Source organism: Pelodiscus sinensis, chromosome 4 (assembly GCF_052426305.1).
Source record: "Pelodiscus sinensis isolate ZL-2025 chromosome 4, ASM5242630v1, whole genome shotgun sequence".
Taxonomy (NCBI): Eukaryota; Metazoa; Chordata; order Testudines; family Trionychidae; genus Pelodiscus; species Pelodiscus sinensis.
Window position 1 is genome coordinate 1,815,396 of NC_143055.1, and position 23,074 is coordinate 1,838,469.

Consider the following 23,074-nt stretch of genomic DNA (forward strand, 5'->3'; position numbering starts at 1 on the left):
CTCTACCCCAGATAGAGGACCCTCTGGGTTTGCTGAGAGAGTTATGGGAGGGGAAGTCCTCCCTGGATGGAGCATCGGGGATGGAAGCCACCCTGGCTGTCCAGAGAAAGCTCGCTGGGCTCATGGCCCCGGCCCGAGAGACCCTGGCCAGAGATCAAGGCCAGCGGAAGGGTGGGAGTGACCCCCGAGGACAGGCCTGTGCCAGTCGCCCTGGAGCGGGGCGGCTAGTGGACAGAGGGAAGCCAGCTCATGTGGGGCCTCGCCACGGCCGGCCCGAGTCAAGGGGAGCACCCATGGCCCCAGGGCGGGTTCCCACGCAGAGGACCCGAACTTCCCTAGGTCACGAGCGGAGTGACCCTGCTCAGTTCGCTCTCGGAGGGGGGAGAACTGTGACGTAGTGGGGGTACCTGGCTGGTTTCTATGCTGCTGGCTCTGGGGTAACCCCCACTGGCTGCCGTGGGTACCACGACCCAGCAAAACAGGATGAGTCACTATGCAAACCAGTGGCCAGACACCCCCCATGGAGAGGAACAAAGGAAGGTGGAATGCTGCCCTGGCTGAGGGGCAGGGCTGGAAGAGGGTTAGTGAGTTGCTGGCTGGAAGCATGGAGGAGACAGCCTAGGGAGAGGAGCTGGAGTTTAGGGGCCCAGTCTCCCCCATCTCAAGGGGGCCTGAGGCATCCTAGCCCAGCTCTGTGACCAGATTCCATCTGTGCTGGGCTGTATCCTGGAGAGGCAATAAACTTCCTCTATTCCACCGGCTGGTGCGGTCTGTTTGTGCCATTTCGGGGTGCAGGAGACGGGGGACCCCCAACGCGCCATCACACCCACTAGCCCCACCGAGCCGGCCTGCACCAACCGAGGCCTGGGGGCGGGGGCCCCTCCCCCCGCTGGAAATGGTCCGGCCGGGCCGGTTTGTGACATCGTCAGACTCCGTGGGGCGGCTCGCTGGCCCCCCCAGTGCTGCGGCTGCCCGGGATGGCGCAGGGGCGGCTCTGAGGCTTGTGCCAGGCACCTCCATCCTCCAGGGCCACGGGATGCGCCAGCCCACGCTGGGCTCTTGATGGCCACACCGAGGGGCAGGCAAGTGCTGGGTTCTCCCTCTGCCGTGGGGCCAACGCAGCTGGCGGCCGTCACATGGGGGGGGCTGTGGGCAGCTCCCTTGCCAGGCAGAGGTGGGTCCCGTCCATTTCCTGCAGCGCGGGGTCCCCCTTCCCCGAGCCCCCAGCGTGCGGCCACCCCCGGCAGCCAGGCTGACGTGCCGGGCCATGTGCCCGAGCAGTGGCTGGGGCACGGGGTGGGGCAGGGACCCTGCTAGGGTACCCACATGTGCACGCCGGCTGCCCGGGGCTTTGTGGGGCACAGGCTGGTCTGGCTGCCGCAAAGGCTGGGCCGTGGCGCTGGGGCAGGGCCCGGGGCAGGAGCGGGTGTGCAGCACCAGGCAGGAGTGCGAAGGGTCCTGCCCGGTGCATCGTGGCTCGCGGAGCCCGAGTGGGTGCAGTCACGTGCACAGGCTGGCACGGCTGGGGAGAGCAGGGTGGGCGCTGGCCGGGGCCGGACGCCTGCCGGGACCCCTCAGGAGCATGGGTACAGCTACCGGGCGCGTCTCCTCTCTGCTCCCTGCCTGTGAGTGGGGGCGGCTCCCTCGCTGGAGGGCCCATGGGCCCTTCCATTCCCAGCCAAGGCGAGCGGGAGGGAGCCACTCACAAGGGAGGATCCACCCAGCCGGCCTGGGCACGTCGGGGAGGGAGGGAGCCGGGAAGGGAGGTTTTCTTTTCTTTAGATTGGAGCAGCCGTCCCAGCAGCTCACCCGCCCAGGGGCTGGAACGGCCGGCCTCGGGGCCACAGACGGGTGGGGGGTTCTAGGCCGGGGGGACCAGATCCAAGGGCCAGCTGGCCACATAGCACTGACACTGGCCCCCCAGAGCAGATGTGGGGTGATGGGCTCCCCATTGGAGTCACCTCCTGGCCTCAGAGTCAGAGCCGGGTGTAAGCCCTGAAGCCCGCGGACCCTTCCAGATGTGGTGCTGCCGTTAACCAGGGCTACTTGGGGCACACCTCCTCTCCGTAGAAATGGCCAGTCCCTTTCTGAGCTTGCTCGATTCTCGGGCTCCTGGACTCACTGCGGCGGGGAGTTCCGCAGGTCGTATGAAAAGAACACGTCCTGTGGCTGGGTATGAATTTGCTGCCTCTCCGCTTGAGGGCTTGTCCCCTCGCTGTTCCTTGTCTACCGGCTCCAGCCCTTCGCTCATTTGAGACCCGTTTCTCACATGCCCTTGGCTTAGGTAACAGTCCCTGGCAATCGCTCTCCGCAGCGAGCTCTCCCTGCCCTGCTTGGCCCGAGGAGCCTGTGTGGGCTTGGGGGCCATTCTGGGGGCCCCACTTGCAGGAAGGGCCCAGCGACGGGAGAAGGTGCAGGGGCCCGGCCTGCAAGCGGGGTACGGACGGGGCACGTGTGGCTGCGAGGGGCGACGGCGAAGGGGCCCTGGCCCAGCCGTCCCGTCTGTGGCGGGCTGAGAGCAGGAGCGAGGGGCGGAACCTGCCGCAGGGAGCCGTGGGGGGATCTAGCCCCAGTGGCTGAGCTGGGAGCAGGCCTCCCGGGGGGCTGGGGGTCCCCGCCACTGAGGGGCTCAGGAACAGGCCGACAAACCCGTCGGGGCTGGGCCCGGGGAGCCTGGTCCGGCCTCTGCGTAGGGGACTGGACCAGCAGGTCTCCATCCATCCCCGTGCTCCAGCCCCACATTTCTATGGCTCTGGGGCCAGGCACTGCCCTGCGCTGAGCCTCAGTTTCCCCATCTAGCCGGAGGGGATAACACCACAAGCCTCCTGCGTTTTCCGGTCAGGGCTTGTGAGGCTCGTGCCCTCGAGCTCCTTCTGTAGCAGGGCAAAGTCCCCGAGTCCAGGGTCTTGCCTCTGCCAGCGGCACCGGCCAGGGCTCCAGGGCCCCATGAGCCCAGCCCCACACGCACCTGGCCAGATGCCGGGCGGAACCCTTCCCGACCCTGCCCACCGCGGGCCCTGCCGATCGAGGGTTGGCCACACTTGCCTGGCTCCGTCGCTGTCCCACCCTCTGCCCCCGGCCTCATCCCGCCTTCCCCTCGCGCCCCCCAGGGACAGCGCCATGGCTCCTCCGAAGCCGCAGCCGACGGCCCGGCCCGGCCGCAGGGTGATCCGGAGGCCCCACTACGCCGGGGGGATCCTGAGGGACCTGCTGGACGGGGTCAAGATGCTGCTGAACATCGTCCTCTTCCTGGCGCTCTGCGTCTTCACCAGCTACGTGGGCGTCCTCTTCTCCGCCCTGCTGGTGGCGGCCGTCCACGTCTTCTTCAGCAGCCTGCTGCCCTCCGTCCTGCTCCTGCTGCAGTTCGGGCTCTCCGCCCTGCTCCTCCTCTTCTGCCTGCAGTGGCTGGGCGAGCTCCTGGCGCTGCCGCGGCCCAGCTCCGGCTCAATACAGCAGTGAGGCGCAGGCCGGCTCCGGGCTTCACTCCCGCCGGGGCAGGGCGCGGAGAGCCCCCTTCTGGCTGCCCTGGGTGGGGGCGGGGGGGACCGGTCTTGGGTCGGGGCCCCGGCTGAGGAGACAGACGCTGCCCCTTCCCCTCGCGCGCCTGAGCCTGGGGCCCGGGGCAGGAGACTTCGGGGCGCCGGGTCCTGCCGTGTGGCTCCGTGTGTGCAGACGGGGGCTCCGAGAGTTTGGCTTCTCTACGCAGCTTCCGCCAACGCCTGCTCCTGGCCGGGGAAGCGCCAGCCTGGGGCCCGGAGAAGAGGCGCCACAGCGAGTGCCTGGCCTAGGCCGCGGGGCCCGGGGCCCGAGCCGCTGGGCTCACGCTGGCGCAGGCGGGGCTCTGGGAGCGGCTGGGGGGCAGCCAGGCTGGTCACACCCGGCTTTGTCCTCCCCGGCCCCCGGCCCAGCCCGGCGCTGCCCCCACCCACCACCTCTGCGCGCCGAGACCCACAGGTCTGCGTGGCCCAGGCCAGCCGGGCGCCTGTGAGCATGGGACCTGCCCTCCCGGAGCCCTGCCCCACGGCAACCGAGAGCAGAGCCGCAGGGAGGGGGAACCGCCGGCCTGGGGTAAAACGTGCCATGCGGGAGAATCGCCCCGCTCCCGGGGGGTGCCCCTTGGGACTGTGTCCGGCTTCGGCTTCCAGCCACTGGCCGGGCTCCCCCTGCCTCTGCCGGCCGGCCCGGGGGCTCAGCACGGCCCCTCCGCCGCGTCCCCGTTGCGGTGCCACGACGGATCCTGCATCGGTCGCCGCCAGGCCGGTTCCCAACCCTTCCCCCCCCCGGCTCTGAGCTACGCTCGGCCCACCCCGGAGCCGGGGGATCCCCTCTCTGCACCTCCTCCAGGCTCCCCCGTTTGGGGCCCGCCCAGCCAGCCTGGGCTCCCCATGTCCTTGGCCTGCTCCCTGTGTGCTCGAGCTACGCGCCCTGCCTGTGTGTTTCTGCACAGTCGCTTCTGCCGCTCTCCCAGGCTGGGCGCCGAGGGGCCGATGGTACCCGGGGGGGGGGGGGGGGGCTGTGCACAGTCTCTGCCGCTCTCCCAGGCTGGGCGCCGAGGGGCCGATGGTACCCGGGACGGGGGGGGGGGGGCTCTGCACGGTCTCTGCCGCTCTCCCAGGCTGGGCGCCGAGGGGCCGATGGTACCCGGGGGGGGGGGGGGGGCTCTGCACGGTCTCTGCCGCTCTCCCAGGCTGGGCGCCGAGGGGCCGATGGTACCCGGGGGGGGGGGGGGCTCTGCACGGTCTCTGCCGCTCTCCCAGGCTGGGCGCCGAGGGGCCGATGGTACCCGGGGGGAGGGAGGGGGGCTCTGCACGGTCTCTGCCGCTCTCCGAGGCTGGGCGCCGAGGGGCCGATGGTACCCGGGACGGGGGGGGGGGGGGGGGGGGCTCTGCACGGTCTCTGCCGCTCTCCCAGGCCGGGCGCCGAGGGGCCGATGGTACCCGGGACGAGGGGGGGGGGGGGGCTCTGCACGGTCACTACTACTCTCCCAGGCCGGGCGCCGAGGGGCTGCCGTGGAAACGCTGCAGCGACGGGAACGTTCCCTGGTGCCCAGGACACCACTGCGCAGCGCCGCAGCCGGGCTGAGGACGGTGTGACAGACTGGGCCGTGTCTGGACACAGCTGAGGGCGTCCGCTCAGGGCGAATTGCTCAAATCCGGGGCTCCTTACAGCCCCCTTGACTGGCGACCTCTCCAAACAGGCCACAAACCAGTCCCACAGAGCGCTTCAGCTGCCTGCCTGAAGCCTCCCGAGCAAAACCCCTCCGACACCCCAGCAATATCCGTGCCCCAGATGGCCCCGGGCCTCATACACAGGTGGGGGGTCCTAGCACCCAATCCCACCTACCCCGAACAAGTTCTGTCCGGTTCCAAGAAACCAGCCACAGATCCCTGGTCAATTTACCCTCTGGACCTTACCACAAATCACGCTGGGCCAATCCTTTAGAATCTACATCTAAAGGTTTATTATTACAAGAAAGAAAAGCCTGAGAGTAAGGTTATTAAAGTACAGTACGTTACATGCACCGAATCTCCCAGTTCTCGATGCAGGCTCTAGCAGAGATGTTGCAGCTGCTGGTTTAAAAGTTCTTGTTGCACATCCTACGATCAGGATGGGTTCACAGGTCTTCCGGGCTCTTCAATCCCTGCAGTGCTGCCTCTGGGATGAAGTGCTGAGCTGAGAACAAAATGGCATCGACCACATGGCCTCTTTTATTCCCTTCCTGGCCTCTTCTTGTATGCAGCAAGTCACCTGGTCAGAGGCCAATCTCTATGTTCCCTGCTGGCTGCCCTCAGGTGACAAACCCCATTCTTTGGGTGTGTCCATAGCCTATTGAGAGTCATTGTTCCACAGGGCTTCGCTACTCAGCCTGTCCATAGCCATGCTTAACCACATTCACAGAAATATTCAGCTTCCACACAGATTACAGATTCCTACCTACACACACAGACATTATACACTCACATAAATAGCATAAATAAGATCAACAAACAATAAGCTCCCATTCAATACCCCACATGGCTCCCCCCATACCAATTTCTGGGGCCAACACCCCCACCTAGGGGTGCAGCAGCGATCTGGCTGCTTCCCTCCAATTCAGCAACGTGACAGACGGGTCCCTGGCTCCGGGCATTGGGGCCCTGCCCCGCAGCCTAGGGAGCCCCGAACAAGAGCAAACACTTGGGGGGTGTCACGGCTCTCAGGTCGTGCCCACGCTCGGCCCGTCTGGCCCCGGGCAGGCGCCCCTCCCGCGCGGCAGCCCCTTCTCAGGGGCCACTCCAGCGCAGTGACTCTCTTTGGGGGGCCCTTCTCACCGGGGGGTCCGCCCCCCCACCTCCAGGACGCTGCCTCTCAGGGCCTCCAGCCGCCTGCCTCCGCGTGAGCCCCTCGGATAGCCCCCCTGTTCTCTAGAGCAGAGCACTATCAGCCAGCACAAAACAGGGGGGTCTATTGAGCTTTGACCAGCAAAGGACCCCTCAGCCTGGGCCCCAGCCCCACGACAGCCACCCCACAGCCGGCTGGGTCCTGCCTGCCCTGCCCTCAGCCTGGGCCCCAGCCCCACGACAGCCACCCCACAGCCGGCTGGGTCCTGCCTGCCCTGCCCTCAGCCTGGGCCCCAGCCCCACGACAGCCACCCCACAGCCGGCTGGGTCCTGCCTGCCCTGTCCTCAGCCCCCAACACAGCCCCCGTCTCCCAGCAGAGCCTCAGTACCCCAGCCACAGCCCCTCCCCCGTCCAGTGTCTCTCCCCAGGTAAGAGGGTCGCCTGGGCCCCTCTTCTCCCCCCTCCCCGTCCAATGTTCCCCCCTCGCTGGGCTCAGCTGGGTGGGTCTCTAGGGTCCCCTCTGCTGCCCCTTGTCTGTCTCTGGCCAGAACCGGCCGTGTCCTCTGAGCAGGGTGGGGGGCACCAGCGCACCAGACCCCCCCGGCTCCAACTCTGGGCTGTTCTCTGACACCACAAACTGCCTCCGCCCAGTCACATTGAACCAGTAACCTCCAGGCACTGAGCCCCCCCCCCCCCCGTGTGCAACCCCCCTTTGAACCTCCTGTGATGGGCCGGGCTGGGGCTGGGCACAGCTGAGGGCGTCCGCTCAGGGCGAATTGCTCAAGTCCGGGGCTCCTTACAGCCCCAGACTGGTGACCTTTCCAAACAGGCCACAAACCAGTCCCACAGAGCGCTTCAGCTGCCTGCCTGGAGCCTCCCGAGCAAAACCCCTCCGACACCCCAGCAATATCCGGGCCCCACAAATCTCGCTGAGCCAGTCCTTTAGCATCGAACATCTAAAGGTTTATTACTAAGAGAAAGAAAAGCCTGAGAGTGAGGTTGCTAAAGTATCGTACATTACATGCATCGAATCTCCCAGTTCTCGATTCTGGCTTAAAATGCTTAAAATCCTAGGATCAGGATGGGTCCACAGTTCTTCCTGGCTCTTCGATCCCTGCACTGCTGCCTCTGGGATGAAGTGCTGAGCTGAGAACCAAGATGGAGTCAGCCACATGACCTATTTATACATCCTTCCTGGTCTCTTCTTGGCTGCAGCAGGTCACCTGGCCAGCGGCCTATCCCTGTGTTCCCTGCTGGTAGCCCTTAGGTGTCAGCCCTCATTCCCAAGGTGTGTCCTTGGCCCCTTGAGTGTTATTGTCCCACAGGGCCTCGCTAAGTAGCATGTGTGATGTAGTGGGGGGTACCTGGCTGTTTCTATGCTGGGGCTGTGGGTGACCCCCACTGGCTGCTGTCTGTAGCAGGGCCCAGCAGGACAGGGGATGAGTCACTAGGCAAGGTGTGACGTACTGGGGGTGCTTGCTGGGCTGTGGTGACCCCTGCTGTCTGGAGCAAGACCCAGCAGGGAAAACCTCACTATGCAAAGGTGATGCCAAACCTGTTGAACCAGACACCCCCCATGGAGAGGAACAAAGGAAGGTGGATGCTGCCCTGGCTGGGGGGCAGGGCTGGAAGAGGGTTAGTTAGTGGCTGTCTGGGAGCATGGAGGAGACAGCCTAGGGAAGGGACTGGAGTTTAGGGGCCCAGTCTCCCCCATCTCAAGGGGGCCTGAGGCATCCTAGCCCAGCTCTGTGACCAGATTCCATCTGTGCTGTGTCCTGGAGAGGCAATAAACTTCCTCTATTCCACCGGCTGGTGCAGTCTGTTTGTGCCATTTCGGGGTGCAGGAGACGGGGGACCCCCAACGCGCCGTCACACAAGGGTCTCTCAATCTGTCTGACCAGCTACCCCCCAGGGAGAGGAACAAAGGAAGGTGGATGCCGCCCCTGGCTGGGGGCAGGGCTGGAAGAGAGTTTTAGTTTCGGTCTGGCAGCCTAGGGAAAGGGGCTGGGATTTCGGGGCCCAGTCTCCCCCATCTCAAGGGGGGGCTGAGGCATCCCAGGCCTGCCCTGTAACAGATGACATCTGTGCTGAGCTGTATCGTGGAGAAGCAATAAACTCCCTCTGTTCTACTGGCTGTAGAGTCTGTTCATGCCACTACAGGGGTGCAGGAGGCGGGGGAACCCCAACGCGCCGTCACAGCATGTCCATAGGCCGGGCTCTGCCCAATACTCAAGCACATTCAGAGAGACTTCCAGTCTCCATCCAGAGTACAGACCCCTAACTGCACACCCAGACATACAGAGGGTCTGTCTACACTACCCCCCTAGTTCGAACTAGCGGGGTAATGTAGGCATACCGCACTTGCAAATGAAGCCCGGGATTTGAATTTCCCGGGCTTCATTTGCATAAGCGGGGAGCCGCCATTTTTAAATCCCCACTGGTTCGGACCCCGTGCAGCGCGGCTACACGGGGCGCGAACTAGGTAGTTCGGACTAGGGTGCCTATTCCGAACTACCGGTACACCCCATTTCACGAGGAGTAACGGTAGTTCGAACTAGGAGGGTGGTGTAGACATACCCAGATACATGAAGAGCAGATACAGAATCAGAAGACAGTAAGCTTTTGTTTGACCCCTCACATGACCCCCTTGGTACCACTTTTGGGGTGAACCCCCCCCCATGGGTGCAGCAGTGATCCGGCTGCTCCCCTCACAATCCAATAATGTGACACCCCCAAAACTCCCCACTGCCTCATGGGGGATTAGCTCCCTGCCCCCCGCCCCAGCAGGTGCCGCTGCAGCCCAGAGGGTCTGAGCGGGAGCCCCAGGCAGAGGGGAGGGCGGGACGGCCGTGGCTGGCGGGATGTGGGGAGGGCGGGACGGCCGTGGCTGGCGGGATGTGGGGAGGGCGGGGCGGCCGTGGCTGGCGGGATGTGGGGAGGGCAGGACGGCCGTGGCTGGCGGGATGTGGGGAGGGCGGGATGGCCGTGGCTGGCGGGATGTGGGGAGGGCGGGATGGCCGTGGCTGGCGGGATGTGGGGAGGGCGGGACGGCCGTGGCTGGCGGGATGTGGAGAGGGCTGGACGGCCGTGGCTGGCGGGATGTGGGGAGGGCGGGACGGCCGTGGCTGGCGGGATGTGGGGAGGGCGGGACGGCCGTGGCTGGCGGGATGTGGGGAGGGCAGGACGGCCGTGGCTGGCGGGATGTGGGGAGGGCGGGACGGCCGTGGCTGGCGGGATGTGGGGAGGGCGGGACGGCCGTGGCTGGCGGGATGTGTGTGCAGGGCGGGATGGCCGTGGCTGGCGGGATGTGGGGAGGGCGGGACGGCCGTGGCTGGCGGGATGTGGGGAGGGCGGGACGGCCGTGGCTGGCGGGATGTGGGGAGGGCGGGATGGCCGTGGCTGGCGGGATGTGGGGAGGGCGGGACGGCCGTGGCTGGCGGGATGTGTGTGCAGGGCGGGACGACCGTGGCTGGCGGGATGTGGGGAGGGCGGGACGGCCGTGGCTGGCGGGATGTGGGGAGGGCGGGACGGCCGTGGCTGGCGGGATGTGGGGAGGGCAGGACGGCCGTGGCTGGCGGGATGTGGGGAGGGCGGGACGGCCGTGGCTGGCGGGATGTGGGGAGGGCGGGAAGGCCGTGGCTGGCGGGATGTGGGGAGGGCGGGACGGCCGTGGCTGGCGGGATGTGGGGAGGGCGGGATGGCCGTGGCTGGCGGGATGTGGGGAGGGCGGGACGGCCGTGGCTGGCGGGATGTGGGGAGGGCGGGAAGGCCGTGGCTGGCGGAATGTGGGGAGGGCAGGACGGCCGTGGCTGGCGGGATGTGGGGAGGGCGGGATGGCCGTGGCTGGCGGGATGTGGGGAGGGCGGGACGGCCGTGGCTGGCGGGATGTGGGGAGGGCGGGAAGGCCGTGGCTGGCGGGATGTGGGGAGGGCGGGATGGCCGTGGCTGGCGGGATGTGGGGAGGGTGGGATGGCCGTGGCTGGCGGGATGTGTGTGCAGGGCGGGATGGCCGTGGCTGGCGGGATGTGGGGAGGGCGGGACGACCGTGGCTGGCGGGATGTGGGGAGGGCGGGACGGCCGTGGCTGGCCATTGCCCATTGCTGGGCCGGGGCTGAAGCTGGAGGGTGCCCTCACTGGGGATGGCCGCCCTGGCGGGAGTCCCCATCCCAGTGGCACTGCCCTAGGGAAGAGGGCGGCGCCTGTGGCTCTGTGGAGAGGCAGCTGGGGAGGGCCAGGGCATTGGGGAAGGGGGGCAGGGCGACGTGGAGGCGACTGGGGGCGGTCGGGGGCGGGGCTGCAGGAGAAGGAGGGATGCGCCTGCATCGGACAAGGGGGAGATACACGGGGGGGGGGGGCAGGCCTGGGGCAGGAGATGCAGGGCCTGGGGAGAGGGGGAGTGAGGCCGGCCATGGGTGGGGAGGTGGCAGAGGGGTGGACGGGGCTGCCGAGGGGGCCATGGGGCGCCCGGAGCGGAGGGCTGGCCGGTTTGCATTTGCTGCCATGGGGCTGCTGAACTTTGACCCGGGAATGGTCTCACGTGAGCTGAGGCCTACCCCCCACCACCCTTTGTGACAGTAACAGGGCAGCAAGGCCAGTGCCGTGTGTGTGTCACAAGGCCAGGGGGGGCCGTGGCTCATGGCGGTGGGGCACCGTGTGTGTCACAAGGCCAGGGGGGGCCGTGGCTCCTGGCGGTGGGGCGCTGCGTGTGTCACAAGGCCGTGGGGGGGCCGTGGCTCATGGCGGTGGGGCGCTGCGTGTGTCACAAGGCCGGGGGGGCCGTGGCTCCTGGCGGTGGGGCGCTGCATGTGTCACAAGGCCAGGGGGGGCCGTGGCTCATGGCGGTGGGGCGCTGCGTGTGTAACAAGGCCGGGGGGGCCGTGGCTCCTGGCGGTGGGGCGCTGCGTGTGTCACAAGGCCAGGGGGGACTGTGGCTCAGAGCAGTGGGGCACCGTATGTGTCACAAGGCCAGGGGGGGCCGTGGCTCCTGGCGGTGGGGCGCTGCGTGTGTCACAAGGCCATGGGGGGGGGGCCGTGGCTCATGGCGGTGGGGCGCTGCGTGTGTCACAAGGCCGGGGGGGGCGTGGCTCCTGGCGGTGGGGCGCTGCATGTGTCACAAGGCCGGGGGGGGGGCCGTGGCTCATGGCGGTGGGGCGCTGCGTGTGTCACAAGGCCGGGGGGGCCATGGCTCATGGCGGTGGGGCACCGTGTGTGTCACAAAGCCAGGGCAGGGCCCTGGCTCATGGCGGTGGGGCGCTGCGTGTGTCACAAGGCCGGGGGGGGCCATGACTCATGGGGGTGGGGCACCGTGTGTGTCACAAAGCTGGGGGGGGCCGTGGCTCATGGCGGTGGGGCGCCGTGTGTGTCACAAGGCCAGGGGGGGCCGTGGCTCATGGCAGTGGGGCGCCGTGTGTGTCACAAGGCCAGGGGGGGCCGTGGCTCATGGCGGTGGGGCGCCGTGTGTGTCACAAGGCCAGGGGGGGCTGTGGCTCAGAGCAGTGGGGCACCGTGTGTGTCACAAGGCCAGGGGGGGCCGTGGCTCATGGCGGTGGGGCACCGTGTGTGTCACAAGGCCGGGGGGTCCATGGCTCATGGCGGTGGGGCACCGTGTGTGTCACAAGGCCAGGGGGGGCTGTGGCTCAGAGCAGTGGGGGACCGTGTGTGTCACAAGGCCAGGGGGGGCCGTGGCTCATGGCGGTGGGGCACCGTGTGTGTCACAAGGCCGGGGGGGCCATGGCTCATGGCGGTGGGGCACCGTGTGTGTCACAAAGCCAGGGCAGGGCCGTGGCTCAGAGCAGTGGGGCACCGTGTGTGTCACAAGGCCAGGGGGGGCCGTGGCTCATGGCAGTGGGGCGCCGTGTGTGTCACAAGGCCAGGGGGGGCTGTGGCTCAGAGCAGTGGGGCACCGTGTGTGTCACAAGGCCAGGGGGGGCCGTGGCTCATGGCGGTGGGGCACCGTGTGTGTCACAAGGCCGGGGGGTCCATGGCTCATGGCGGTGGGGCACCGTGTGTGTCACAAAGCCGGGGGGGGCCGTGGCTCATGGCGGTGGGGCACCATGTGTGTCACAAGGCCAGGGGGGGCCGTGGCTCATGGCGGTGGGGCACCGTGTGTGTCACAAGGCCGGGGGGGGCCATGGCTCATGGCGGTGGGGCACCGTGTGTGTCACAAGGCCGGGGGGGGCCATGGCTCATGGCGGTGGGGCGCTGCGTGTGTCACAAGGCCGGGGGGGGGCCATGGCTCATGGCGGTGGGGCGCTGCGTGTGTCACAAAGCCAGGGCAGGGCCGTGGCTCATGGCGGTGGGGCACCGTGTGTGTCACAAAGCCGGGGGGGGGCCATGGCTCATGGCGGTGGGGCGCTGCGTGTGTCACAAAGCCAGGGCAGGGCTGTGGTTCATGGCGGTGGGGCACCGTGTGTGTCACAAAGCCAGGACAGGGCCGTGGCTCATGGCGGTGGGGCGCTGCGTGTGTCACAAAGCCAGGGGGGGCCGTGGCTCATGGCGGTGGGGCACCGTGTGTGTTACAAAGCCAGGGCAGGGCCGTGGCTCATGGTGGTGGGGCGCTGCGTGTGTCACAAAGCCAGGGCAGGGCTGTGGTTCATGGCGGTGGGGCACCGTGTGTGTCACAAAGCCAGGACAGGGCCATGGCTCATGGCGGTGGGGCGCTGCGTGTGTCACAAAGCCAGGGCAGAGCCATGGCTCATGGCAGTGGGGCGCTGCGTGTGTCACAAAGCCAGGACAGGGCCGTGGCTCATGGCGGTGGGGCGCTGCATGTGTCACAAGGACAGGACAGGGCCGTGGCTCATGGCGGTGGGGCACCGTGTGTGTTACAAAGCCAGGACAGGGCCGTGGCTCATGGCGGTGGGGCGCTGCGTGTGTCACAAGGCCAGGACAGGGCCGTGGCTCATGGCGGTGGGGCACCGTGTGTGTTACAAAGCCAGGACAGGGCCGTGGCTCATGGCGGTGGGGCGCTGCGTGTGTCACAAGGCCAGGGGGGGCCGTGGCTCATGGCGGTGGGGCACCGTGTGTGTTACAAAGCCAGGGCAGGGCCGTGGCTCATGGTGGTGGGGCGCTGCGTGTGTCACAAAGCCAGGGCAGGGCTGTGGTTCATGGCGGTGGGGCACCGTGTGTGTCACAAAGCCAGGACAGGGCCGTGGCTCATGGCGGTGGGGCGCTGCGTGTGTCACAAAGCCAGGGCAGAGCCATGGCTCATGGCAGTGGGGCGCTGCGTGTGTCACAAAGCCAGGACAGGGCCGTGGCTCATGGCGGTGGGGCGCTGCATGTGTCACAAGGACAGGACAGGGCCGTGGCTCATGGCGGTGGGGCACCGTGTGTGTTACAAAGCCAGGACAGGGCCGTGGCTCATGGCGGTGGGGCGCTGCGTGTGTCACAAGGCCAGGACAGGGCCGTGGCTCATGGCGGTGGGGCACCGTGTGTGTTACAAAGCCAGGACAGGGCCGTGGCTCATGGCGGTGGGGCGCTGCGTGTGTCACAAGGCCAGGGGGGGCCGTGGCTCATGGCGGTGGGGCACCGTGTGTGTTACAAAGCCAGGACAGGGCCGTGGCTCATGGCGGTGGGGCGCTGCGTGTGTCACAAAGCCAGGGCAGGGCCTTGGCTCATGGCGGTGGGGCGCTGCGTGTGTCACAAGGCCGGGGGGGCCGTGGCTCCTGGCGGTGGGGCGCTGCGTGTGTCACAAAGCCAGGGCAGGGCCTTGGCTCATGGCGGTGGGGCGCTGCGTGTGTCACAAGGCCAGGGGGGGCCGTGGCTCCTGGCGGTGGGGCGCTGCGTGTGTCACAAAGCCAGGGCAGGGCCTTGGCTCATGGCGGTGGGGCGCTGCGTGTGTCACAAGGCCAGGGGGGGCCGTGGCTCCTGGCGGTGGGGCGCTGCGTGTGTCACAAAGCCAGGGCAGGGCCTTGGCTCATGGCGGTCGGGCGCTGCGTGTGTCACAAAGCCGGGGGGGCCGTGGCTCGGGAGTGGAAGTGGCTGCTGGCGAGGTATCAGGGTCTGGCACAGGGGCAGGGGGAGGTTAATGTAGTCGGTGCCACTGCTCCGTCGCCAGGCCCCAGCCCTCCCCCAAAGCCGACTCCTTTACACGGGGACGCTTTGCAGAGGTCCCGGTGGCTCCATGGGACTTGCCACGTGGGATCAGACCCCTGGGCCGGGAGCCTGCCTGTGGCAAGCGCAAGTCTCGGTGCTCGGGTGGAAGGAAACCAACGCCCAGCGATATCTGGGGGTGGCTGCTCCCCTGCCGAGCCTCATGCGCGACCCACGGCCGGGGGAGCCGCGGGCTGACAGCGGGCAGGGATCTGCCCTGCGCTAGGGCAGCAACCGGGGACATGGGAGCCAGGCCGGGGCTGTCTGGGCTCTGCCGCTCCGGCGACCAGGCTGGGCGTGGGGCCTTCGCTTCCGGGCACTGGGCTCGTGACAGATAAACTCTGTGTGTGTGTGTATCTGTGTGACTGTGTGTGTATCTGTGTGACTGTGTGTGTGTGTGTGTATCTGTGTGACTGTGTGTGTGTGTGTGTGTGTATCTGTGTGACTGTGTGTGTGTATGGGCATCTGTGTGTGTGTGTGTGTGTATCTGTGTGACTGTGTGTGTGTGTGTGTATCTGTGTGACTGTCTGTGTGTATGGGCGTCTGTGTGTGTATCTGTGTGACTGTCTGTGTGTATGGGCGTCTGTGTGTGTGTGTATCTGTGTGACTGTGTGTATGGGAGTCTGTGTATGTGTGTATCTGTGTGACTGTCTGTGTGTATGGGCGTCTGTGTGTGTGTGTGTATCTGTGTGACTGTCTGTGTGTATGGGCGTCTGTGTGTGTGTGTGTGTATCTGTGTGACTGTCTGTGTGTATGGGCGTCTGTGTGTCTCTGTGTGTGTGTGTGTGCCTGAGTATGTATGTCTGCATGTGTGCATGTGAGTGTGTGTGAGAGAGAAGAGCCTGTAACTGGCAGGAGGGTTGGTGCGAGGGCGACGTGGGCCCAGTGAGGCCGGGGGGTGGGAGAAGTGGTGCGACAGTGACGTGGGTCCAGCGGGTCCAGGGGGGGAGCGGTGCGAGGGCGACGTGGGCCCAGTGCGGCCGGGGGGGGAGAGTTGCGAGGGCGACGTGGGCCCAGTGCGGCCGGGGAGGGAGAGTTGCGAGGGCGACGTGGGCCCAGTGCGGACGGGGGGGGGGGGGAGCGGTGCGAGGGCGACGTGGGCCCAGTGCGGCCGGGGGGGGAGCGGTGCGAGGGCGACGTGGGCCCAGTGCGGCCGGGGGGAGCGGTGAGCGGGCGACGTGGGCCCAGTGCGGCCGGGGGAAGCGGTGCGAGGGCGACGTGGGCCCAGTGCGGCCGGGGGGGGAGCGGTGCGAGGGCAACGTGGGCCCAGTGCGGACGGGGGGGGGAGCGGTGCGAGGGCGACGTGGGCCCAGTGCGGCCGGGGGGGGGAGCGGTGCGAGGGCGACGTGGGCCCAGTGCGGCCGGGGGGGGAGCGGTGCGAGGGCGACGTGGGCCCAGTGCGGCCGGCGGGGGAGCGGTGCGAGGGCGACGTGGGCCCAGTGCAGCCGGGGGGGGAGCGGTGCGAGGGCGACGTGGGCCCAGTGTGGCCGGGGGGGGAGCGGAGCGAGGGCGACGTGGGCCCAGCGGGGGCCGGGGGGGGCGGTGCTAGGGCAACGTGGGCCCAGTGCGGCCGGGGGCGGGGGAGCGGTGCGAGGGCGACGTGGGCCCAGTGCGGCCGGGGGGGGGGGGGGAGCGGTGCGAGGGCGACGTGGGCCCAGTGCGGCCGGGGGGGGAGCGGTGCGAGGGCGACGTGGGCCCAGTGCGGCCGGGGGAGGGAGAGTTGCGAGGGCGACGTGGGCCCAGTGCGGCCGGGGGGGGAGAGTTGCGAGGGCGACGTGGGCCCAGTGCGGCCGGGGGGGGGGGGAGCGGTGCGAGGGCGACGTGGGCCCAGTGCGGCCGGGGGGGGGAGCGGTGCGAGGGCGACGTGGGCCCAGTGCGGCCAGGGCGGGGAGCGGTGCGAGGGCGACGTGGGCTGAGTGGGGGCCGGGGGGGGAGTGGTGCGAGGGCGACGTGGGCCCAGTGCGGCCGGGGGGGGGAGAGTTGCGAGGGCGACGTGGGCCCAGTGCGGCCAGGGCGGGAGCGGTGCAAGGGCGACGTGGGCTGAGTGGGGGCCGGGGAGGGGGGAGCGGTGCGAGGGCGACGTAGGCCCAGTGCGGCTGGGGGGGGAGCGGTGCGAGGGCGACGTGGGCCCAGTACGGCCAGGGGGGGAGCGGTGCGAGGGCGACGTGGGCCCAGTGCGGCCGGTGGGGGAGCGGTGCGAGGGCGACGTGGGCCCAGTGTGGCCAGGGGGGGAGCGGTGCGAGGGCGACGTGGGCCCAGTGTGGCCAGGGGGGGAGCGGTGCGAGGGCGACGTGGGCCCAGTGTGGCCAGGGGGGGAGCGGTGCGAGGGCGACGTGGGCCCAGTGTGGCCAGGGGGGGAGCGGTGCGAGGGCGACGTGGGCCCAGTGTGGCCGGGGGGGGAGTGGTGCGAGGGCGACGTGGGCCCAGTGTGGCCGGGGGGGGAGCGGTGCGAGGGCGACGTGGGCCCAGCGGGGCCGGGGGGGGAGCGGTGCGAGGGCGACGTGGGCCCAGCGGGGGCCGGGGGGGGGAGCGGTGCGAGGGCGACGTGGGCCCAGCGGGGCCGGGGGGGGAGCGGTGCGAGGGCGACGTGGGCCCAGCGGGGCCGGGGGGGAGGGGTGCGAGGGCGACGTGGGCCCAGCGGGGCCGGGGGGGGAGGGGTGCGAGGGCGACGTGGGCCCAGTGGGGCCAGGGGGGGAGCGGTGCGAGGGCGACGTGGGCCCAGTGGGGCCGGGGGGGGAGCGGTGCGAGGGCGACGTGGGCCCAGTGTGGCCAGGGGGGGAGCGGTGCGAGGGCGACGTGGGCCCAGCGTGGCCGGGGGGGGAGCGGTGCGAGGGCGACGTGGGCCCAGCGGGGCCGGGGGGGGGAGGGGTGCGAGGGCGACGTGGGCCCAGTGCAGCCGGGGAAGGGGGGGCGTCGCGCAGGTCCCCGGATGCCGGAGGGGCAGGACCCCATGGTGGGGGGGGCGGCAGGCGTAACGGAAGGGAGGGCCGTGGGAAGCTGGGGGGTCACTGCAGCCCGGCCGCCCCCACTCGGAGCAGAGCAGGCGTGGGGCCGAGGAGCCGTCACCTGGGGCCGCGCCGGGAGCCCCCTGCTCAGGGCTGCGGGGCTGGCTGGACACGCCGGGGGGGCTCATAGGGAACAACGGGGGGGGGCAGCTGCCTGGGGGCCAGGGATTTAAAAGGGCCTGGGGCTCCTGGCTGCTGCAGTGACCGGCCCCCCGGGCCCTTGACATCGCCGGCGGGGCTGACAGGCAGTGGGGGAGGGGCGCCCAGCTCCGCCCCTTCCCACTGAGGCCCCGCCCCTTTGCCTTGTTCCCTGGTGGGGACAAGGCTGCCCTGGGCCCCGCCGGCTTTTCCCCTCCCGGACCCCTGTGCCGGGTGGCTGGCGAGCGCCGGCGCGCAGGGGGTCTCCACGGACCCTCTCCTCTCCCCGCCCTTCAGGCCGCTCGGCCCGGCAGCCCCCTGGGGAGGAGACCCCCTGCCTCTGCGCTGGCCGCGTGCCCGGCCCCGCCACACCCAGCGCCGAGGGGGCCCCTGCTCGCGAGGGCGGCGCGACCCCCAAGCCTTGCTGGCGAGCCGCAGCGCTCCTGGGGGGCTCTCCGTTCACCGCGCGGCCTCTCCTTGTGCGCCCGCAGGGGGGCACGGGCCCCGCGGAGAGACCCCTGCTCCTGGCCGAGGCCTGAGGCATGCATCCCCTAGGCAGAGGCCTCCTCCGCGGGCTCCAGCGAGCGCTCTGCTGCCTGGCCGCCACCGTCGCCTTCGTCCTGCTCATCCGCCTCGCGAGCATCCTGCTCTTCTCCCTCTGCCTGCCCGGGATCGTCCTGGTCCGGAAGGTGCTCCCCGCCGTCCTCGCCTGCCTGCGCTCCCTGCTGCCCGCCGCCGAGGTGCTGCTGAACGAGCTCTTCCGGGCGCTGGTGGTCTTCCTCATTTCCCTCTCCCCGCCCGTCTTCCTCTACCTCTGCCTGCGCAGGGTCCTGCTGCCGGTCTTCCTCAAGCTGCTTCGGCTCACGTGGTGAGCGCACGGCGCGGCGCAGTGCAGGGGTCTGGCCACGCCCCGGGCCGGCGTCCACGGGCACCGACGGGGCAAGGAACCACGCCGCGCCCATCGCCAGTGGCTTCAGCTGCACCGAGCGCCGGACAGAACAAAGAGCTCCTAACGAAGCGGAGCTCGCTCTTTCTTTGCGCTGTGGGGAGGGACAGGTCGGGGGAGCTGCCTCCCCCCAGCGGGGACACCTGTCCCCACCCCCCACTTTCAGCCGAGGGGGACCCCTCCTTAGGGCAGGTCACGCCCGGCCCTGCTGCCCTGTATCCTGCGCTCTGTGGGATCAGGACTGGCAGCCCCAGCCGCCGCGGGTCACTTGGCGCCACCGCGCTCGGCCGGCCGGGTACCCACCAGAGCAGGGGGCATGTACATGGTGTGCTCCGAAAGCCCCGCCCCTCCCCGCTGCGGGGGCGGAGCTCATCCAGGCCCCGCGGGCCCCAGGAGTGAGCGCCAGGGACAGGTGGGACGGGGAAGGAAGGTCTCTTGGCCGCAGAGACCCGCCGGGGAGTTACAGGGTAACGGGCATTTCCGGTTAGCAAGCCCCGGGTGAGCTCGGGGGCCAGCTCAGCTGGGATCTTGTGTCCCGCTCTGGGCCCGGCATTTCAGGCAAGATGTGGAGAAACTGGAGACGGTCCAGAGAAGAGCAACGAGGGGGATGAAAGCTCCAGGGAACAGGAGTCTGACAGAGACTGGGCTGGTTTAGCTGGGAAAGGAGACGCTGAGCGGGGACGTGAGAGCCGTGTTCAGGGATCTAAAAGGGGGTCACAGGGAGGAGGGGGGGAAATTGTCCCCCTTGGCCTCTGGGGACAGAACAAGCAGCAAGGGGCTTGAGCTGCAGCCGGGGAGGTTGAGGTTGGACATTAGGGAAAAGTTCCTGCCTGTCGGGGGTGACGCACTGGAGTAAATCGCCTGGGGGCCGTGGAATCCCCGTCCCTGGATACTGAAGAGCAGGTTGCACAGACCCCTGCCAGGGCTGCTCTAGAGGGAGCTTGGTCCTGCCAGGAGGGCCGGGGACTGGCCTTGGTGCCCTCGCGAGGCCCCTGCCAGTCCTAGGGCTCTGTGGTTCTCTGCAGCGACCAGGCGCCTCGCCCCCGAGTCCTGAGTTCCTGAGCTCCCCAGCCGTTGTCCTGAGCTGCTAGGAGCCCGCCCAGGTCTCAGTGTCCCGGGAGGAGAGCGGGGCAGGCGAGGCCTGGTCCTTTGGGCGGCGTCTCACCCCAGGGGCGGGAGGTCCAGCGCCTGCCTGCCTGGCGCTGGGTCTCCTCCCTGGGGAGGGGCGCACCTGTGTCCGCGGGAGAGTCGCTCCACACTGGTCCGGCCAGCCGGGGGCCTCCCTGCCTAGTCCCCTGCGCTCCCAGGTGGAGCCAGGCCTTGGCTGGACTGGCCTGGGGATCCCGGTGCCCTAGAGTGACTCTTCCGGGCGAGATTCCTCCCTGCCCCCGGGCGGGAATCTCCTGCAGCCCGGGCCGGCAGCTGCAGGGCAGTGAAATCGTGCCCGGGCCAGGGAACCGGAGCACCACGGTGTCTCCCCTCCCTGGGCGGCGGGCGGGGGTGGGCAGGCCAATAGCCGGGCAGCCCCTGGCAGGGTGACGTGGCCCAGGGCCTGTGAGATTTGCCGCGCGTCGGGGCCGGCCCACCCGCCCCGGAAGGGCCGAAAGCCGAGCAGCGCCTGTGCCCGGGGCCCTGCAGAGCTACCGCAGCCCACAGCCGTCTGTGACGTCACAAGTGGGCAGCAGGGCCACCGGCCCCGGGCTGCTGAGCTGGGTGGGCCGTGGTGTCTGCGCACGCCCGGGCCAGGGCGCGTCTGCCCCACGCCGCAGCAGGGCGCAGTGGCTGCCCCAGGCCACACCGGGCGTCTGTGACCGAGCAGGGGACAGGCCCGGTCGTTCCCAAGCCCAAATCCCCACAGCTGCCTTCCGCCCAAGCGGCTGGGTGCGGCTGTGCCCCTGTCCCTCCCGCTCGGGTCGTACGGGCGTGGGGGGGCCTGCCGCTTCCAGCCCGGGCTCCCGGCCCTCCGCGTGGCCTGGCTCTCACGCTCCTTTGGGGGTGGTGACCTCCTGGCGCGCCTGCCTCGCCCTGGCCGGGAGACGCGCTGGAGTTACCCCTGGCCGGGAGAGGGGCTGTTTTCTCCCCAGCCCTGCCCACTGCGCAGCACTGCCCCTCGTACTCCTCCGCCCACCTGTGTCTCCTCCCCAGGCTGGGCGCGTGGCCGGAGACACTGCGGTGGCCGCCCTGAGGCCTGCGCCATGCAGCCCGCCTGCCGCACTCTGCTCCGCGTCCTCCGCAGGCTGCTGGCCCTCCTGGCCCTCGGGGTGGGCTACCACCTCGCTCTCCGCGCGTCCTGCGTCCTCCTCGTGCTCCTCGGCCTGCCGGGCGTCGTCTTCTGCCGGCAGGTGCTGCCAGCCGCGCGCCTCCTGGGCCAGAGCCTGGCGCCGTGCGGAGAAGCGCTGCTCATGCGCCTGCTGCCCGCGCTGGGCGTCTTCCTCGCCTCCCTGTGCCTCCCCGTCTTCCTCGCCGCCTGCCTGCACCGCGGCCTGCTGCCCTGCGGCCGCCGGCTCTTCCGCCTGCTCTTCCCGGCAGCCTGACCGGCCCCTGATCAGCTGCCCAGGTAAGCGCCCCGCACCCCAACCCCCACCCACTGCACCCAGGGGAGGTTATAACCCATCCCCCACTTCCCCTCGGACATCCCAGTGCTCCCTGTGCCCCCCAGCCCCCCTCACACAGGGGAGAGGTTCTAACCCATCCCCCACCTCCCAACAGGTTCTCTGGTCCCGAAGGACCCACCACAGTCCCAAGCGCTCTATACCTCGCGTCTCACCCAAAGGGCTCTCTGGGCCGGCTCTTTAGCGTTTGACTTGGAAAGGTTTATTCGGGACAGACAGGTCTGTGAGGACGGGGCCTCCGTCCTTCCGGGCTCGCTTCACAGCAGAGCTGCTCCTGGCGCGAGGAGGCGCCCGCGGGGCCTCGTTCCTCCCTTGCCCGTGTGGAGGGAACCCCATGGCTCTGGCTGGGTGGCTCCCAGCCCGGACGGAGTGAGGCACCTGGGCACGTCCCTTCACCTGGCCGGACTCGGGGCAGGCAGGGCTCCGGCTGTCTGACGGGAAAGCTTCTTGGAAGCCGGTGACTCCCCCGTACGAACGGCGTGGGGCCATTCACCGTGCACTAGGCATGGCTGCCTCCACCGCCAGCCCCGCCCTGGCCTGTCCTGCATCTGTCTGGCCTCTCGCCAGAGCACCCTAAGGACATAAGAACGGCCGTACTGGGTCAGACCAAAGGTCCATCCAGCCCAGTACCCTGTCTGCCCACAGCGGCCAGCACCAGCTGCTCCAGAGGGGATGGACCGAAGACAATGATCAAGCGATTTGTCTCCTGCCATCCCTCTCCAGCCTCTGACAAACAGAGGCCAAGGACACCATTTTATCCCCTGGCTAATAGCCTTTATGGACCTAACCTCCATGAATTTATCCAGCTTCTCTTTAAACTCTATTCTAGTCCTAGCCTTCACAGCCTCCTCTGGCAAGGAGTTCCACAGGTTGACTACACGCTGTGTGAAGAAGAACTTTCTTTTATTAGTTTTAAACCAGCTACCTGTTAATTTCATTGGTGCCCGCGCCCCCTTGGCCTTGCCCATGGCTCCCTGCTTGCCCTGTGCCCCGAAATCGCTCAGCAGGCCCGCCCCTTCCTCTCCCCCCCCCCCCCCCCCCGCACAGCTCCTGCCCCGAGGGCAAATCCCAGGGGCAGGAGAGGGCCGCTGCACGCCCATGTATGGTCATGGCCATATATGGGCGAGGCCAGTCCCAGCCCATTGTGATGCGCCAGGAGCCCTGCGTGTCACTCACTGCCCAGCTGGCCGGGCAGAGGCAGAGCGCCCATGTGAGAGCCGGCCGGCTCGGTGCCGCGGGACCATGGTCAGGTACATTCGCTATCTCAGCCCGTGCCGGCGACGGAGGCCTCGCAGGAGACCCCGGCGCCGCGGGAGGAGGCGAGCCCGGAGGCGGCGGCGAGGCAGGAGGCGAGGTACCGCCACGGGGTTGCGCGTCCTCGCGGGGGGACGGCCGGGTCCCTTCCGCGCGTGCGGCCCGAACTCAGCTCCTTCCCTCTTCTCTCCCCAGGCCGACGCTTCTATTACCGGCGGAGCGTGATCTTCTGAGGCCCCAGCGCCTCCGCTCGTCCCGCTCCTGGCGTGAGCCTCGCAACACCGAGCCAACGGGAGAGCCGGGCCCCCGGCCAGGCCCAGGAGCACCCGCCGCCGGAGCCGCTGATCAATAAACCAGCTTAGTGCAAGTTGTGCTGTGACTGTTGCCTTCCTGCTGCCTCCAGGGCCCTGGTAGCCCCCCCGCGCCCTCCAGGCTCTGTGGGGGGCTCGGTCCCGGGCGGGAGAAGGTCCCTGATGGGGAGGGACGTACAGAGCCCAGCTGGGTTAGCTGATCCCCAAGGCTCGAGGGGCGATGGTCCACAGGGTCAAAATGCCAGGCCCAAAGGGCCCCCCAGCCTGGCAGAACAGGCGCGGCAGGGTCCCGGCAGGGAGGTGAACCTCGGAAGTGCTGGAGGCTCCTGGCCTCGGACCTCGGAAGCGCTGGAGGCTCCTGGCCTTGAACCTCGGAAGCGCTGGAGGCTCCTGGCCTCG

At 69.0% G+C, this 23,074-nt stretch overlaps 2 protein-coding genes and 1 long non-coding RNA gene across 4 annotated transcripts; all 3 read left to right on the forward strand.

The window, feature by feature from the left end:
- The first annotated feature begins 932 nt into the window (after nt 1-932).
- LOC149524472 (uncharacterized) lies at nt 933-3,465 on the forward strand. Of its 2 annotated transcripts, none has more exons than XM_089777639.1 (2): nt 933-1,082; nt 3,111-3,465. In XM_089777639.1, the coding sequence occupies exons 1-2, from the start codon at nt 1,063-1,065 to the stop codon at nt 3,457-3,459; spliced, it is 369 nt and encodes a 122-aa protein (XP_089633765.1). In that variant the 5' UTR covers nt 933-1,062; the 3' UTR covers nt 3,460-3,465. The 2 variants fall into 2 exon arrangements, with proteins under 2 accessions (XP_089633765.1, XP_089633764.1); XM_089777638.1 differs by having other exon boundaries at nt 961-1,174.
- A 7,311-nt stretch (nt 3,466-10,776) lies between these two features.
- LOC142824314 (uncharacterized) lies at nt 10,777-20,053 on the forward strand. The gene is made up of 3 exons (XM_089777654.1): nt 10,777-10,858; nt 12,145-12,225; nt 18,044-20,053. The coding sequence occupies exons 1-3, from the start codon at nt 10,777-10,779 to the stop codon at nt 18,895-18,897; spliced, it is 1,017 nt and encodes a 338-aa protein (XP_089633780.1). The 3' UTR covers nt 18,898-20,053.
- A 2,212-nt stretch (nt 20,054-22,265) lies between these two features.
- LOC142824313 (uncharacterized) lies at nt 22,266-22,731 on the forward strand. Its single transcript, XR_012899235.2, has 2 exons — nt 22,266-22,464; nt 22,560-22,731. It is a non-coding gene; the product is annotated as an uncharacterized LOC142824313 (long non-coding RNA).
- The last annotated feature ends 343 nt before the right edge of the window (nt 22,732-23,074 follow it).

Excerpts from the sequence above, each read along its gene's own strand:
- LOC149524472 (XM_089777638.1), top strand. The coding sequence starts at position 1,137 with ATGGGGGGGGCTGTGGGCAGCTCCCTTGCCAGGCAGAG. Across the intron at positions 1,175-3,110 it reads AGCTCCCTTGCCAGGCAGAG|GGACAGCGCCATGGCTCCTC; the intron begins GTGGGTCCCGTC and ends CGCGCCCCCCAG.
- LOC142824314 (XM_089777654.1), top strand. The coding sequence starts at position 10,777 with ATGGGGCGCCCGGAGCGGAGGGCTGGCCGGTTTGCATTTGCTGCCATG. Across the intron at positions 10,859-12,144 it reads TGACCCGGGAATGGTCTCAC|GGGGGGCCGTGGCTCATGGC; the intron begins GTGAGCTGAGGC and ends TCACAAGGCCAG. Across the intron at positions 12,226-18,043 it reads GCTCAGAGCAGTGGGGCACC|GGGGGCACGGGCCCCGCGGA; the intron begins GTGTGTGTCACA and ends GTGCGCCCGCAG.